Here is an 18484-nt window from a genome sequence, read left to right on the forward strand (position 1 = left end):
TTGTATGCAACCCTCACATTTAAAGCAGTTCATAACTCTGCCCCACCCTACATCTCTGAACTCATCTCTAGGTACCATCCAACCCGCTTGTTACGCTCCTCTACTGACCTGCTCCTCAACTCCTCTCTCATTCCCTCCTCACACGCTCGCATTCAAGACTTTGCAAGGGCTGCCCCCCTTCTCTGGAATTCGCTCCCACAAACTATCAGACTTTCTCCCAATCTCTCTGCCTTCAAGAGATCTCTAAAAACACATTTATTCAGAGAAGCTTACCCTAATCTAGTTTAGCAATACCCTGTGCCACACCTCTCACAACTCTGGTCATGCCCATTCCCACACCTTGTGTCTCAACCCTTTCTCCTTGTAGATTGTAAGCTCTTTTGGGCAGGGCTCTCTTCTCCTCTTGTATCGGTTATTGATTGCTTTATATGTTACTCTGTATGTCCAATATATGTAACCCACGTATTGTACAGGGCTGCGGAATATGTTGGCGATTTATAAATAAATGGTAATGTAATGTAACACTCCTTATCTAACAGTTTTTTTCAGTGACAAATGTGCCTCATTTAAAGGGTAAAGTACAACTGTATAAAGCAGAAGGAAGTCATTTTGGCATTTTACTGCCAATAGATTAGCCACAATAGTGCAGGCTAGAATGCTATATTTATTCTGCAGAAAGCTTTACCATTCTCGTGTGTTGCTTAAGATAGCAGTTTCCATTTTAGCTTGCTCTCAGTAGCTTCCGTGCTGTAGCTCTAGCTGTTGGTAGCTCAGATCACACATTCTGATGGGAGGGGGGAGTGAATTCTTATGGGAGGGGGGGGGCGAATTCTTATTGGAGGGGGGGAGCAGGAGAGAGTTGAACAGACTCAGGCACAGGGATTTTTCTGAGAGAGGAAGTCAGATCAAGTTTACAACAGATCATGTTTACAAAAAAAAAGAGACAAGAAATCCTGTTTCTTTTGACAGCTTTTCTGTGAGTGTTTATATTACATAGACACATAGACCTCTGATAAAGCTTTTCATTTTCTGTTAAATAGTATGTTGATTGTGCACAACATTTTCTTCCCTATATTGCTTACCTCAGCCTGAGTCAACTCTAGATTCCTTTATAACTATAAACCTTATGGTTATTAATTGATTGCACATATGTCTATAAAAAATGGGGCATGTAATAGAGTAGATTTTCGGATTGTTTAAAGTATGTTTGGAAAAATTCGGAGCAACTGTGATCGTAAACGGAGCAAAACCTTTCTGACTTTGAAACTTCTCCAAAAAAACATGCATCGGAAGTATATAAAATATATAGTGCAGTATTTCTTAAAACAATAAAACACCATCAAGAGCGAACATAAAAATTGTAACTGAATATGGAATAAGTGATATATCTTATCAACCAGTGCAAAACAGTGAGCTGATGCACTCACCAGATGTAAAATACAGCAAGCCAAAGCAAATCTGCAGATTGTTGATGGAAGCGATAAAGAGGGATCCTGCCTGGCTGCACTACAGTGTACAGTGTTTAAGAAATACTGCGCTATATATTTTAAATTTCCTTTATTTGAATGCGCTTCCGATGCATGTTTTTTGGAGAATTTTGAGTACTCTGTCAAAGGGGAGTTGTTGAGAGGAGGCTGCAAACAATCAACATTTAATACACTGATTATATACACCTTATGAAGACCACGAGAAGCGCTGAGTATTTTTCTTCTTTTTTGACTTTAAAACTTCAATGCATAATTTTGGAAACCTTCCATTGGACTCAATAGAACTCTGCAGCTCCAACCTGGCCAAAAGAAAGTCACGATACCGAAGCTTGAATGAATTCCAAAACTTTTGTAGTCATTGCGACAAATACAATTTTGACGCACAAATTGACCCAAAGCATGAAAAAGTCGCAGCACTAACTAGGAAGACATTGATACAGCTAGTAAATGAGTACTACCAGTTATCAAGCTCACATACTTGGCTAGAGGTTGCCAAATGAGATTTGATAACAGATTTCCCTGTCAGATGAGTGGAACTTGATGATTATCAACTGGATATAGTTTGACCCAAGTACTATCAAACACCCAGGCGTGCAAAAATCCAAACCCTATGCCTCTCTCCTCTAATTCTTCCTATCTTACTTGTTTCTCGCTCCACTTTCCTTGTCCTTCTTTAAATAAATATTTTTTTGAGGGAAAAAATGGTATTGTAATTAACTGGAAGAGCACTACAACATATCTTGGAACAAATTAAATAACCTATACTTCTCTTTTAAAACAAAGTAAGTATAAAACTTAGATTGTAAGCTCTACGGGGCAGGGACCTTCTTCCTACTGTGTCTCATACCACATGGCACTTATATATATATATATATACATATATTTATTGTATTTATTTATTATATCACTTGTCCTCCCTGTGTGTAATTTTGTATTCTGTAAGATTGTACAGCGCTGCGTACCCTTGTGGCGCTTTATAAATAAAGTTATACGTACATGCATACATACATAATGGGTTTATGCCCCAGACACAATGGTTTAGCCATTTGAGGACATATGTTGCATTATGAGTACTTTTGTTTAATCCATATCCATGTGTAAAGAAGCATCTTTTTTCTGCTGGGAATGCCTTCGTAATGACTTCGTAAGGCCTGCATTGTGTCTAACACAAATAAGCAGTCTTGAATATTAAATGTGCAGCCATCTAGCTCTTCCGAGCAACACTATCTTCATCTAACAGCCAAAGGTTATATATCACAAGAGATGGAGCTTGTGCACTGCATTTTATTAGAGAGAACTAGAAATATGTCTACAATACACTTTCACATTTGCAGTTTCTAGTTTGGCATATGTCTGGACAAGAGGCAGTTGTTTTCTGTTATAGTTAAGCCAATCTTTTTTTTTCCCCACAGATAAAAAGTACAACATAATTGTTATGGATCCACCATGGGAGAATAAGTCTGTCAAGAGAAGCAAAAGGTAATTTCACATGAGTTGTTCTTCCTTTTCTTGTTATTGAGCTGTTGGCACTACACAACAGACCTCAATATCATTTTAACAAACAAACCAACAAAATAGCTAACCTGACAATGCTCAAAAACAAATGACCTATTCCAGTTTTATGTAGCTTGGTGCCAATGGCTTGCAAAATGTTTCCAGCTCTAAAAGGAAACATAGTCATCAATTATTTCTAAAGCCATAACATTTTCTTCTTGTTTTGGTGTGTGTTTTTAAGGGTAAATATGCATCTATTGTATGTATCCAATGCATAAGACCTAAACAATAACTGAAAATTTAGGGGAAATGTGCAAACAATGTGCATTTTAATTTCTGGTCAGTATTTTGCACTGTTTTATGGTGCTGGGGTACACATTTTGCTGGAGAAGTAAATAAATGCTAGTTAAAGAGATGGTCAAATGTGCAGAAATCTGCACATTTGTCCATCTCTTTAACTAGCATTTATGACAAAAATATATGTTAGTTAAATTAGTTTCAGGGAGATTAAGTACAGTTTATGAACTGCTTGATTTTAGGCTGATCTCTGATCTATTGGCGCCTCCAGGGTGACTTGGAAGGGTGCCTCTAGCATCTGATCCAGTGTATCCAATAGTCCATACATAACCATGCTACATATTGTCCACAAAAATGTGGGAAAATTTAACAAAATAAATGCTTAAAGGGTCAGTGATGTATGCCTGTACCCAAACTGTAGTGGATGCTTAATGGAGAATAGGGTTCCTGGCCCAATCACTTTATTGTACTTAAAGTAGATGTAATGTGCCATACAAGCGCTCCGGACTCAAGGGTCTCGCTTTAAAAGTAGATCTTTATTGCTTCATTAAAAGAATATCCGCCTAACGTGTTTCGTGCATGTCGTGCACTTACTCATAGGCATAATGTGCCATACACCCTTGTTAGTTCCCCCTCCCTCACTGCCACTTGCCTAAAGACATGCTGGTGATGTTGGACTCAATTTGCAGAAGGTGGCACAAACACTCTAATGCAGCAGAGACAATAAAGAGCTTCCTAAAGGGATGAAATATTTGGTAAATAATGGTTTGGCAGTTGAGAGGGCAGCCCTAAAACTGTATCATTGGTGATTTTATTTGACTTCCTTATTTTTTTTTCCACAGATAGTTTTTGAAATATACTGGTTTAGTGTGCTTCCTTAACCTTCTCTTAATGCAAGCACCTTAGCCATGCTCTTTATCAGCATTGTGTTGCAAATTGTTAATTCCAGATGGATTTAGACAAGGAAGGGGAAATCTATTAGGTAAATCAATCTTTGGTGGTCTGGTAGCAGCTACAAAAAAATTAGGTTTGGTTAGAAAAATCACAAATAGATCAAAAACTGTAACAGAAAAATGCAAAACGCATCACTTAAATAGCACAAATAACTCCCCCAAAATATATGGAAAAATGGAATACCTCGAAGTAAAAGGATTGCCAAAAACTTACTTGGGACAGCTTTCCTTTTACTTCTACGTGACCTTAACATCTTATTTTTACATTTGTGTTTTTCATGGTTTTGACACATAATAAATGGCAGAAAATGTATGTTTTTTTTTTTAACGGAAAGATCATGTTTTAGTGCAAAAAAAATATAAATCATGGGCAATAAATATGACCTTTGGTAAATTTGCCCCTAAAAGTATTTGCCCATTGCTTTTAATTATCTATCTGATGCCCCCCATGTTCCTCTATGAGGGGCTGCCATATTTGTTCAGCAGCAGTCCATTAGCAGTTGTTATGGCAAATTCAGATACCAAAAGTCACTTGAAGTAAAAGCTAAGGTATATGTGACAGGTACATGGGTTCTAAACAAAGGCAAGGGTCAGAACTTCAAAACAAAGGCAGCACTGGGTTTTTAAAGACTTTGTTACACAAGAGCAGAAGAAGGCATTACGAGTGGGAGAGCAAAGAGTCAGAGGGAGGCCTGTGGGTAAATCGGCATACACAACATTTTTTTCTGATCAGTTCTCCCTCTTGTTCATATAAAACAAAGGAACATATATATCATAATATAATACAGGCATGGGACCTGTTATCCAGAATGCTCTAGACCTGGGGTTTTCCAGATAAGGGATCTTTCCATAATTTGAATCTCCATAACTTAAGTCTGCTAAACACCATTTAAATATTAAATAAACCCAATAGGCTTGCTTTGCCTCCAATAAGGATTAATTAGATCTTAGTTAGGATCAAGTACAGGGTGCGGTTTTATTATTACAGAGAAAAGGGAAATCATTTTGAAAAATTAGAATTATTTGCTTATAACTGAGTATATAGGCAATGGCCTTTCCGTAATTCGGAACTTTCTGGATAACTGGTTTTGGTCTTAAAGATGAACTGTTCAGTGTGATTTTTGAGCAAACATTTGCTTACCTTGACGATGTGTATGAGCATAGTACATGTCTTGTAGGCATTTTTTCCACAAACATAGGAAAAGGTAAAATATTACCTCTCTTGAAAATAACGGGGGCTGCAGAACAATTCAGTAGAAGCTATAACTGACAAGCTGAGAAGAAACAGTCAGGTTGGCAAAACAGTCAGGTTTAGGAAGTTCAAGTAACAATTACAAAAGCAGACCTATTTGCGAAAAATTATCAACATGACCTATAGATAACTTTTTATATGCATTAATATTTTGAAGTTTAGTTTTTAAGTGTCTGTATCATTTTAAGTTTTCATAGATTCTCAGCTGTGCTTGTGATATTTTCCTGTATTTTCAAGTGATTTTACATTAAAGTTTGGTATGCTCAGCAACGTTTACTATCATTTTCATAACAATACTGCTAGTATATCCTTTTGGGTTGCTGATTAGTGAAGATATTTCAGTTACAGCCATAACCCTCTTTTAATTTAGAAAGCTGTCATACCTACAGGACAACACAACAGAAAGTATTTGTTCCCAGAATTGGAGTAAATTAGACACACATTGCTTGTTCATTATTAAGCTTGGAACAGTCAGTCATAATAAAGATGCATTGCATGTCTGCATAATAATTTGTTACTGTGTTGATTATTTAACTAATTAACGGTGAAGAACAAGAAATGGAGACAGCCAAGCAGGTTTTAAAAGGGCTGGGTCCCTAGCTGAAGTACCCAAGTGTGTCTGGCATGACATTGTTGTCCATGAAATTGGCACTTAAATTTGATTACTAAAGATTAATAATAAGCAACATGTCATAAAACATAATTTATTTTAGATGCAGGCAAATCAGCTTTGATACCACTGGACCAGTGAAGGAATGTTATGCCCAAGCTCTTATAGAAACATAAATGCAAACATTACAACATGCTCAACCATAGTAGCAGTCTCGCACACATGGAACTTCTTCTTCATGACTTATTGTGCTATTGTATCTGCAGTGGTAATGGCTGAGGAATTTCGGCTTCTATAAGAACAACCCCCTATTGTAAAACATACTACTTACTGTACTGGGACGTATCATTGACTGGTCACATCATGTAGACACCAAGCTGTGGATTGCAATAGAGCAACAATCAACACATAGCTACTTAATACACCTTCCTTGGCTAGATAAAAGATACAGAAGAATCAGATATACAGACCATCCTTTACTAATGAATACTCTTGCAATCTGGGATAAATGCCGCCTAAAATATAAACTCACGCAATATCCATCTCCCCTCCTGCCACTAATCAATAACCCAGCCTTTCCCGTGGGTCAACAACCAAATTACTTTGCCCACTGGCTGATAGAAGAAAACTTGCAACTGATCCACTTTATTGACAAGGGAGAATTCATAGATAAACAGAAATTACAAGCAACCAAACCATTTTCAACTATAGACCATCTGAAATACGCACAGATAAAACATTACTATCAAAGCCTGGGAGGTACACCTACACTGGGTAGACCTCTATCCTCCTTTGAAACATTAACTGCCACGACATTACCACCCACACATACCATCTCCCAACTATACAAAACTCTCAGACAAGCCTATATATATGCAACACCTGGGTTTCTTGAATCCTGGTCTAAAGATACTGGCATACAGTTCCAGGAAAAACAATTCAGCAATTTAATGAACAAATTACTTAAAAGCTCCAGATGCAGTAAAATTCAAGAAACAAATTACAAAATTGCCACAAGATGGTAGTATACCCCATCTAAACTGAAAATAATCTATAAGCATACCAGCGATGTATGCTGGAGATGCAACAAAGAAAAAGGCTCACTGCTACACATATTCTGGACGTGTCCACTTATCCAAACCTATTGGGAAAACATCAGAAAAGCAATATACCATATCATAAATATTGACATACCCAACACCCCTGAATATATCCTGCTATTCCACATTGATAAACCATTGTCTACCTTTAAAAATTCACTTGAACCGCATCTACTAAACGCAGCTAAATTATTGATACCACAAAGATGGAAACGAACCGATATTCCAACACTACAGGATTGGTACAAGAAAGTGGAAGAAATGCATAAATTCGAAGAAATGTCTCTCCCATCTCCGGAGCATTACAATGCCTATAGCGCAACCTGGTTCCACTGGCTAACCTTTAAAGAATCGGACTTCTACAAACAATCTACAATCTAGCCCGCCAGAAGGATACCCCTCCTCCCCCCTCCTCCTCCCCTCCTCGCATCCTCCCCCCCCCCTCCTCGCCTCCCTCCCCATTCCCCCTCCTCATGGTTACAAGTATTGTATAACTCAAATGAACCCAATTTGTAAGAAGTAGACATGTACCCCCCTTCTTTTTTCTGTCTCCCCATTTGTTACTAAAATCAATAAAAATTTATATTGAAAAAAAAAGAACAACCCCCTATTAAAGAATATTAGCAAATTAACCTTGATGGGTTAACCCAATTAGTTGTCATCCTTTCTGCCCTGGCCTAATGATCAGTGTAGCTACATGTTTGTATTAGCATAAATGAAACCCAAACTGTAGGTATATACTTAGGACAGTAGAATATTATTAAGAAAATATCTGGATAGTCTCTGTAATTTGCGGCACTGGTTCAGTTCTGCTCTGTGTGTGTTCACCTTTGGGCGTTTAATGTATTTATGCTTTTTTTCTTTTTGTTATCAAATATTCCCCAACATTTTGGACTGAAAATATCAGTTTTATATTATAATTATATCACAGCACACTTTTAAGAACCGGAATTTTTATTGTAATCTGTGCTCAAGGTAAAAGTCTTACCATTAGGTGTCAGTATTGCCTTTTTGTATTTTCTCTATAACTTCTGGCAAGTTTCCTTTAGTTTTATCAATACTGTGATTTACATCAACTTTTAGTATTTTTTTTTTTTTTTAAAACTAAAATTTAGTTTTAATACAATGCTAGGTACAATTCTTTATCACCAAATGAAATTCAGCAGCTTCCTGTACCAGCCCTTGCTGCACCCGATTGCCTTGTAATCACTTGGGTCACCAATAAACAGAAGCATCTGCGATTTGTCAAAGAGGATCTTTACCCTCAGTGGTCTGTCAGAACTCTTGGAGAATGGCACTGGGTCAAGGTAGTAAAACTATGATTTCTTTTTCATGTATGGAAATAATTGCGTATTAAGAATGTCAATTAAAATATTATCAATGATTGTCACAAATAATGGTGACAGGACTTTGGCACATAATGAAGTCAGAAGCACTGTTACCATCAAAGTGTGAAATTATAGCTCACTACAGAAACCCACTTTCTATTACTATGGGACTGGGTGGGTGAACTCACCCATTGATTAATTCTCTTTTAAAAATCCCTATAGAAATGAATAGAAAGTGAGTGAGTTTATCTGTAGTGAGCTATAATTTCACACTTAAATCTGCCCTTTAGTATAGTAGGCATGGGATCAATTCCCCAATAACCCATTATTCGGAAAGTTCTGATTCACAGGGAAGCCATCTCCTGTAATTTTCAATTATTTCCTGTTTCTCTGTAATAATGAAACAGCTGGTTACTGAGCTGCATGAATCCATATTGGTATCAAAACAATCCTGTTGGGTTTATTTAATATTTACATTTTTTTAGAAGACTTAAGGTCCCCATACACGCTGAGATCCGCTCGCTTGGTGGCAAGGGGCAGTCGGTTCGGGGACCGCATCAACGAGCCGATGCGGTCCCCGATCCGACTGGATTTTCTAACCTGGCAAATCAATATCTGGCCAATTTCATACCAGATATCGGTCGGCCAGGCCCCTCGTTTCTGCCCCTACACGGGCAGATAAGCTGCCGAATCGGTCCAAGGGACCGATATTGGCAGCTACAATCTGCCCCTGTATGGGGACCTTTAAGGTATTGGAATCCAAATTATAGAAGTGTCCCTTATCTTGAAATCCCTAGGTCCCAACCATCCCTGATAATTGATCCTGTACCTGCATTACCACTTCCTATTCAAATGAACATTTCTTACAGTACCTTATCTGAAATCTACCTAAGGGCTCTGGCACACGGGGAGATTAGTCGCCCGCGACAAAACTCCCTGTTCGGGGGCGACTAATCTCCCCGAGTTGCCATGACCTGACATCCCACCGGCGAAAATGTAAGTCGCCGGTGGGATGGCACACGCGGCGGCGCGATTTGCCGAAATGCGTGTGCCAGAGCCCTAAGCTAGCATGAAATCAGTACTGTTCAGTTTGAATGTTGTAATGTGTTTAATAGGTCTAAGGAATGGTGATCAACATTATTTAAAGACTCCTTATCCAAAAATAACACCAGGTCATTTTGTATGATAGATCCAATACAAAAGGCAAAGATGATCTCATTTAAACAAAAAGCTTTATGAATGTAAATGCTAACATTGATCTGCTATATCTAATAATAATATATGTCATGATATGTTAGCACTGCAGATTTATGAGTTTTCTGTCAGCCTAGATTACCATTCAAAGACATTTAACTGAATTATCTAATAAATGTTCTTTGTCAGATAACCAGATCTGGGGAATTTGTATTTCCACTCGATTCTAACCATAAAAAACCGTATGAAGTTTTGGTACTAGGTCGATTCCAAGGCACAGTGAATTCTGCAGGAAGGTGAACTAATATTTTACATGTGTTTATTTAACATTGGTTTTATAAGTGGGATGATTACATATATGTGTGTGTGTAATTATTTATTTTTCTACTTATAGAGAATCAGGGATTTCCCTGCCTCCAATTCCAGAACGCAAGTTAATAGTCAGTGTTCCATGCAAACTTCATTCCCATAAACCACCACTATCTGGTATGTACTTTATCTACATTTATAATTCTGCTTTAGAATCTTTAGGTAGGACAGTGTTAAGAAAACCTTTACATTTAAAAGATCTTGATATTTCCCCCTTTTTAAATTACTTTTTGGAAGTGATCTAAATCGTAGACTTCTCAACAACATTAATGGCTTCTATTCTTTTTAAGTTGTGGCATTGAGAAGGTTCCCTTTAAATGCAAAATGACTATAATATTGTGATATGTTATTTCTTGTTACACATACTGTAAAGAGGATTTCATTTCCAATATTAAATTAATGTAACTCACTAGTGTATAGTTAATTGCAGATTAAAGGAACAATAACACCAAATGAAAGTCTATAAAGGTAACGGGGGCAGCCATTCAAAGGAGAAAAGGCACAGGCACATAGCAGATAACAGATAAAACACTATTGTATTTTACAGAGCTTATCCGTTACCCATGTAACCTGTGCCTTTTCTTCTTTTTTCCAGCTTGAATGGCTGCCCTGGTGGCTACACAGCAGCTTATTTATATAAACTATTGTAGTGTTACTGTAGCAAACACACAACTTTTACCAGAGCAGGGCAACAGTACATTATATCTTAATTACTTTAAAAAAACTTTCATTTTTGGTGTTACTGTTCCTTTAAGCCTTACTTAAACAGCCATTGTCTCACTGCAAAATGAGCTTTATATCACCTTCCACAGGGCTAATTTGGGGTTTTCTTATAGCCTATAAAAAAGATACCCATGCTTCATGTAAGCTGTTTGTTCCCTAAGGTTATAGTGACCCTTTAATTTATACTTTAGACATCAAATAATTTTACAGCATAAAGCATAATTTTGATTATAAAATCAGATAGAATAAAACTGGCATGAATTTATGCAAATACTGTTTAAACTGACAGTCACTGTAGCATCAAAAATGAAAATGTTTTAAAGTAATTAAAATATAATTTACTGTATCCCTACCCTGGTAAAAGTTGAGTATTTGTTTTAGAAAGACTGCTATCATTTATATATCATCTGCAGTGAAGCCATGGGGACAGCCATTTAAGCTGGAATATATAAGAAGAAAAAAATTCAGGTTACCAATCCTGATATCAAACAAGCTCTGTGAAACACCATTGTATTCTACAGAACAAATCATGTAACTTGTCCCATTTAGCCCTATTTCAATTTGAAATTTAAATAGCTACACAGCAACTTTTATATAGTTTATATAAACTATTGTGATGTTTCTGAAGAAAACACAATTTTTACCAGTGCAGGGCAATTGTACAAATTTTAATTGCTTTGAAATACTTTTATTTTTTGTTGATAGTGTTACTATGAGAAGAGACACCTGATATAGGTTGGGAAGGCAAATTGGGTGGGGGGTTGGTATGATTGCATTGGACCAGCATAAACAGTATTTATTCTCCTTTAAAACAGTGCTCAGTGCAATGGTGGGTAGAGGTACGGGACCTGTTATCCATAATGCTCTGGACCTGGCGTTTTCTGGATAAGGGATCTTTCCGTAATTTGGATCTCCATAACTTAAGTCTGCTAAAAATCATTTAAATATTGAATAAACCCTATAGGCTTGTTTTGCCTCCAATAAGATTGATTATATCTTAGTTGGAATCAAGTACAAGGTTCTGTTCTATAATCACAGAGAAAAAGGAAATCATTTTTAAAAATTGGAATTATTCGCTTATAATGGAATTTGTGGGAGATGGCCTTTCCGTAATTCTGAACTTTCTGGATAACGGGTTTCCAGATAAAGGAGTCTATACCTGTATTTGTATAAGCTAGAGAAGTTATATATTCTTACATATTTAAAATAAAGGTTACTATTTTTTTTTAGTTTAAGCTATATAGATGTGAACTGTTAATAAACTGTTTAATACCATGTGTGGTTTCATAGTTTTGTAAATTAGTACATGTTGATACAGTAGAGCTTGGCTTTTTGCTTATTTAAAGTGATAAGTGAGTTTAGCTGATGTAATGTTCAGATCAGGTGGTAGAAGTATTAATACTGTGTGTGCAATAAATCAGCAAGCAATGTTCCTGCCTGAGGCTCAGATATAATGAAACTATTAAAACAATGCAAGTGATCTATAAATCTGCACCAATTAATGGCATTTCAGACAGGTGTTTGACAAGAAAAGAAGTGTCTATGCTAATAGGGGGTGTTGCAAATTGTAAAAGGTTTATATGTGTTTAAATACAACTTGCTAATATGTTAAATGTTATTTTGCTTTATTTACAAATTTAAGTATAAATGATACTTAACTTAAATATATTAAATAAATATTAAACATATGTATCCAAATTAGGGCATTACAGAAATTGTGAGGGTCTTGATCAGGATGTTGCATACCAACAGTATGCAATGAAAGTCTTGAAGCTGAATTTAGTCTTTGATCAAATCAAGTCCAGTCAAGACCTAGAAAATGGCTATATTATGTACCAGGCTTCAAAATACAAAAGGTATTCATGCATAGCAGGAGGCATGATACATGCGTTAATTCATGCAGTAAAGGTGTGGTACTGTTGAAATTAAAGACAGAGCCTCTTGTAAAATTCACAGCCTTGATTTCCCACCAGAATGGATAGTGATGATGACTATGGTTTTGGCATTCACATTTCTTTTGTGTTAAAATATGATAAATGGTAATTTGACCACAAAATATCTTTCTATGTAAAATTATAATGCATTGCCGTTTAATTGGTTTCCTGTGCAAATAGGGTTCTTAATGGAGAAAATATTTTTTACATGAGTTGAAGATATTAAACCAACCCTGAGTAAAGACATATTCAAACATGATGGGGCAGATTTATCAAAATGTAAGTTTTGAGCTCAATATATAAAATCTAACCCACATTCTGTTCATTCCTATGGGATTTTTAGAAGGGTATTTATCAATGGGTGAGAACTCTTGACTCGATAAATAAACTTCGATGGGTAGTGATAGGCCGCCTGTGTCAAAAACAATTGTCACGCGCGTTGTTTTTTTAAATGTGCATCATTTTTGTACATCATTTTTGACTCGCACGTCAAAAATTTGTTGCATGCGTCGAAAAAATTACTTGACAAAAAAATGGGGCTGTATTGAACTAATTGCATTTTAAAAGGGGGACCGGGATTAAATATGGTTATTCTAAAAGTGAAAAAACAAAGAGAATATTTTATATGGCACAAACATCTTAGAAGACAAAATAGACTAGTCAGAGGTAAAAACCAGGGTACTGTCCACTTCAAATTAAAATGAACCCACCTAATTTAGACTGAAAATCTATTACAGGTATAGGACCCCTTATCCGGAAACCTGTATCCAGAAAGTTCCGAATTACGGAAAGGCCATCTCCCATAGACTCTCTTTTACAGAAATAATTTAAATTTTTTTAAAATATTACCTTTTTCTCTGTAATAATAAAACAGTACCTTGTACTTGATCCCAACTAAGATATAATTAATCCTTATTGGAGGCAGAACAATCCTATTGGGTTTAATTACTGTTTAAATGATTTTTTATCAGATTTAAGGTATGGAGATACAAATTACAGAAAGACCCCTTATCCAGAAAATCCCAGATCCCGAGCATTCTGGATAATGGGTCCCGATTTTTATGGTATAGTTTGTATCACTATATTATACTTTTCACTTTGCAGATAATTATGTTGGGTTGAAAAACCCAACATACTGTTCTTTGACTTCAGCTTTTTCTTGCGATTCTTCTTTTTCTTCTTCTAAACGCTACTCCTACTACAGTTTTAGGGGTACAACACCCAGACTCTCCACACTTCTTTGTCCTATAGTAGAGCAGGTTGCTTGTGCTTTTCTAAGCAATCCTGCCCCTCGTCTTTTTGTGGCGCCGCTCTGAACACCCTAATTTTCCCATTCCCATTGATTTTCAAACTGCTGCCACTCTTACAGCGTTGAAACTACACTCCCTAAACTTGAATAACATAATCATGAGGCCCCCCCGAATGAAACGGCGACATTTGTTGGATGACCCAATGTGGTCAATCAAATTTCACCCATTGACTTTAATGGGTAATTTTAAACTGCTGCCACACTTACAGCTTTGAGGCTACTCGCACCAAACTTGAATCACATAGTCATGTGGTCAACCTGAATGAAAATGGATGCCTAAAAGTGGTTGGAACTACAAACAGCCAATCAGATTTTACCTTTTGACTTTGAAATTCAACCTGCTGCCATTCTCACAGTAATAACACCAGGGTCCCAAAACTTTATAGAGTTGGCACCAGGTAACTGTGGTTCAAGGTTAGAATAATTGCGCAGAGCCACCAACAGCCAATCAGACTTTACCTATTAACTTTCAGTGGGGAAATTCAACCTGCTGCCCTTCTCACAGTATTAATATGAGAGTACCCAAACTCTTCACAGTTGGTCACTAGGGGACTACATATTTAGGTTGGCTGTTGGAGCCACCAGCAGTCAATCAGATTTCATTATTGACTTTTTTTGGCAGATAAATATACAGCTTAATATTTCTATTTGACAGTTAAACAGTAAAATGAAAGGTATAGTCCCATCAAAAATATACGACAGATATATTGTATTTTTGTTGGTATTTTGTTGGAAATCATGTTTTCCTATGCTCCCTACCTTTTACTATGATCTGATGGTAGCCCTCCAGCTGTTACTGAAAGTTGTAACACAACAGGTAGAGAGACACGTATTGGGAATCCCTAGAAGTTCATTCCCCATAGACTTAAGCAGAACAGACTAGAGAAAATAACCAACAGCACTGATCAGCACTCTTCTCCATTGTATTGGGGCAGTAGCAGGTAGCCAGAGGCTTCCTTTAAAGTGGTTCAAAATGTATGATTCTGTCAATGTTCTTTTTGTTTTAAACTATGATATGCATGTATAGCTTTATATGTGTGTGTGCGTGTGTGTGTGTCTGTCTGCAGAAACCTATGCATGCATTTCATTGTTTAAACCTAGCAAAAAATAAGATTTGTGGAGTCATACATTTTGAACCTCTTCCAATGATGCCTGTGTTATTTATTTTGCTGGACACAATACATCTGCTTTTGTTTCTGTAATAAAATGTCAAATACAAAAAAACCCCAATGCTAATCCTAACCATGTCAGGTATTTTCTCTACTCGTTTCTATTTTGTCTGTGGGGGCACTATTTTCTAGGGATACATCTGTGGCTCTCTGGCTGTTGCCATACAAGTTTTTAAAACATCTGAAGGGCTGTAGTTTGCACAATTCAATAAGATCATATTAAAGGGTAAGCCAGCATGGGAAAAACACATTTTCCCATCAAGACTGGTATATACTGTACATGTTCATCTGAAAAAGTGTTTTCCCCTCAGAAACAAACTGGCAGTGACACATTGTAGGCAGCTCTTTACCTCATTCTTATTGCTGGATTATGCATAGACATTACCTACATTTAGGTTCTTTTTAACACTCTTTTACACTCTTTTTTAGTTACACTCATTATGTTCTTTGTTAGCTCTTGTATCTGTATATGAGACAATCATTGAACAAGATGTGAACCATGAATTCAAATTTCATGCAGTGAACATTCTATGCTCTAATTTGATGATGTTCTGCAGGATAAAAAGTACAACAAGCAGCTGCCGGCTGTCATTCTTTCTGTTCTCTGTGTTAGTGATTTTTTTTGGTTTAGATACATTTTATTTTTGACCAACATTTACACCTTCTTTTTTGTGTTTTATTTAGAGTTATATGGATATCAGGTATGGTTTAGCTTATATGGAAACCTGACATCCAGAAAGCTCATAGCAAATAATTCTAATTTTTACATTTGTATTTATAAAACTCCAAGCCACAAGCATTATGTATAATAGATCCCATACCTGTATTGATTAGAGATTAGAGATTAGTAGATTTACTGTTGGGTTTGGAGCTTTGTATAATGTATAGATATTATACTGAAATTGAGAGTTGTGTATGTATATGTTTATAATATAATCTAATGCAATTACTCAGTACTTGCTATGTCCAGACTAATTTAATTGCCTTTTATGAAGAGGTGAGTAGGAACCTTGACACTGAAATGGCAGCAGATGTCATCTACTTGGAACATAATATTTGTACTTGGATAGAAAACTGGCTGATTACAAAGAGTGGTGGTAAATGAAACATTTTCTAATTGGACCAGTATGGTTAGTGGAGTACCGCAGGGGTCTGTCCTTGGTCCTTTGCTTTTTAACTTGTTTATTAATGACCTGGAGGTGGGCATAGAGAGTACTGTTTCTATTTTTGCTTATGATATTAAACTGTGCAAAACTATAAGCTCAATGCAGGATGTTGCCACTTTGCAGAGTGATTTGATTTCATTGGAAAACTGGGCAGCAAAATGGAAATTTTGTAAATGTAAATGCAAGTTAAACACTAAATGGTAGTGTTTTGGGGAGATCCTTAACTGAAAGGATCTGGGGATTCTTGAAGATAATAAGTTGTCTAATTCCAGGCAGTGTCATTCTGTGGCTACTAAAGCAAATAAAGTGCTGTCTTGCATAAAAAGGGCATTGAGTCAAGGGAAGAAAACCTACAGTAATTTTGCCTTTTTATAGGTCTCTGGTAAGGCTGAATGCAGAGCAATTTTAGGCTCCAGTCCTTAAGAAGGATATTAATGAGCTGGAGAGAGTTTAGAGATGTGCGTCTAAACTGGTAAAGGGGATGGACTATTTAAACTATGAGGTTAGACTGTCAAGGTTGGGGTTGTTTTCTCTGGAAAAGAGGCGCTTGCGAGGGGACATGATTACTCTGTACAAGTACATTAGAGGGGATTATAAGAAGATAGGGGGTGCTCTTTTCTCTCATAAAAAGGATCAATGCACCCAATGCCACCCCTTTAGATTAGAGGAACGGAGCTTCCATTTGAAGCAGCGTAAGTGGTTTTTAACGGTGAAGGTAGAAAGGTTGTAGAATGTCCTTCCGAGAGATGTTGTGATGGCAGATTCTGTTAATGCCTATAAGAGGGGCTTTGATGAGTTCTTTAACAAGCATAATATCCAAGTCTATTGCGATACTAAAATACTGTAGGTACCCCAATATAAAAATTGTGCATATGACTTTTCTTGGCTGCCAATTCAACTTCAAAACAGCACTTTGCCTGTGTGTTGTGTGTCATAACATAGCACAACAACTCATTATTTCTCAATGTACTACCTCTCTATACCTTTAAATTTTCTATTTTTTTCTTCTCTCCTGTTTTGTGATGCCTTCATCTTCTTCATCTTTATAACACTTCTCCATCTCTTCTCTACTTCTCTTCCAGCAATCTTTTCTCTCCCTTTATCTTCTATGTTCTCTTTTTGGGGAAGTGGGGAGGAGGGAAAAAAAGCTCTGGTATTAAAATAAAAAAAAATTCCAGGAATCAAAACTCTTACATCCCAACTGAGGGGATGCTATTTCACAGACATAAAAAAGTGTAGAGATGGCATCCCCAATTCCAGCACTGCAATTACTACTACAAATAATGTCATTGAACTATCAAAAGCAAAGAATAGGTACAGTATATTATTATACACACACACATATATAAAATCATGCAGGATGGGTCCTTTTACATTGGCAAATTGTGTTGCCAGCCAACTTTTTGTTTTTCTATAAATACAAAGGGTATTTTGTAAAGATCCATTTGTACTTTCATATTTATGTCAATTTGCATAAGTGGTACCAGCCATAGTTACCCTGGAAAGCTAAATATGTTCAGTCTACTAAAAACAGTGACTTCTGCTGACCAGTTTATCAAGACAAATAGCCAAAAGCTTGTAAATTGGGTACAGAAGTACCCTAATTTTATTCATCATAAGTCATATAAAACTTGAACTTGTCAGTATAATATTATAATGCATAGTGGGAAAGATGAATGTATATATAATATATATATATATATATATATATATACAGTGGCTTGCAAAAGTATTCGGCCCCCTTGAACTTTTCCACATTTTGTCACATTACAGCCACAAACATGAATCAATTTTATTGGAATTCCACGTGAAAGACCAATACAAAGTGGTGTACACGTGAGAAGTGGAACGAAAATCATACATGATTCCAAACATTTTTTACAAATAAATAACTGCAAAGTGGGGTGTGCGTAATTATTCAGCCCCCTGAGTCAATACTTGGTAGAACCACCTTTTGCTGCAATTCCAGCTGCCAGGCTTTTAGGGTATGTCTCTACCAGCTTTGCACATCTAGAGACTGAAATCCTTGCCCATTCTTCTTTGCAAAACAGCTCCAGCTCAGTCAGATTTGATGGACAGCGTTTGTGAACAGCAGTTTT

At 36.6% G+C, this 18484-nt stretch overlaps 1 protein-coding gene across 3 annotated transcripts in view; it reads left to right on the plus strand.

Moving 5' to 3' along the window:
* mettl4 (methyltransferase like 4) overlaps nucleotides 1–18484 on the plus strand; it is a 74413-nt gene that overhangs the window by 31594 nt on the left and 24335 nt on the right. For 2 of the 3 annotated variants that reach the window (XR_004223153.1, XM_012965327.3), the window contains exons 5-8: nucleotides 2900–2966; nucleotides 8326–8500; nucleotides 9905–10011; nucleotides 10110–10201. Coding sequence is in view for 1 of the 3 variants with exons in the window: in XM_012965327.3 (XP_012820781.2) it covers nucleotides 2900–2966; nucleotides 8326–8500; nucleotides 9905–10011; nucleotides 10110–10201 (441 nt within the window). In the remaining 2 variants the exon portion in view is untranslated. Of the gene's footprint in view, nucleotides 1–2899; nucleotides 2967–8325; nucleotides 8501–9904; nucleotides 10012–10109; nucleotides 10202–12921; nucleotides 13021–18484 lie in introns of all 3 variants that reach the window. The other variant, XR_004223152.1, reaches the window with a different exon arrangement.

The sequence above is a fragment of the Xenopus tropicalis genome, chromosome 6 (assembly GCF_000004195.4).
Source record: "Xenopus tropicalis strain Nigerian chromosome 6, UCB_Xtro_10.0, whole genome shotgun sequence".
NCBI classification, from domain to species: domain Eukaryota; kingdom Metazoa; phylum Chordata; class Amphibia; order Anura; family Pipidae; genus Xenopus; species Xenopus tropicalis.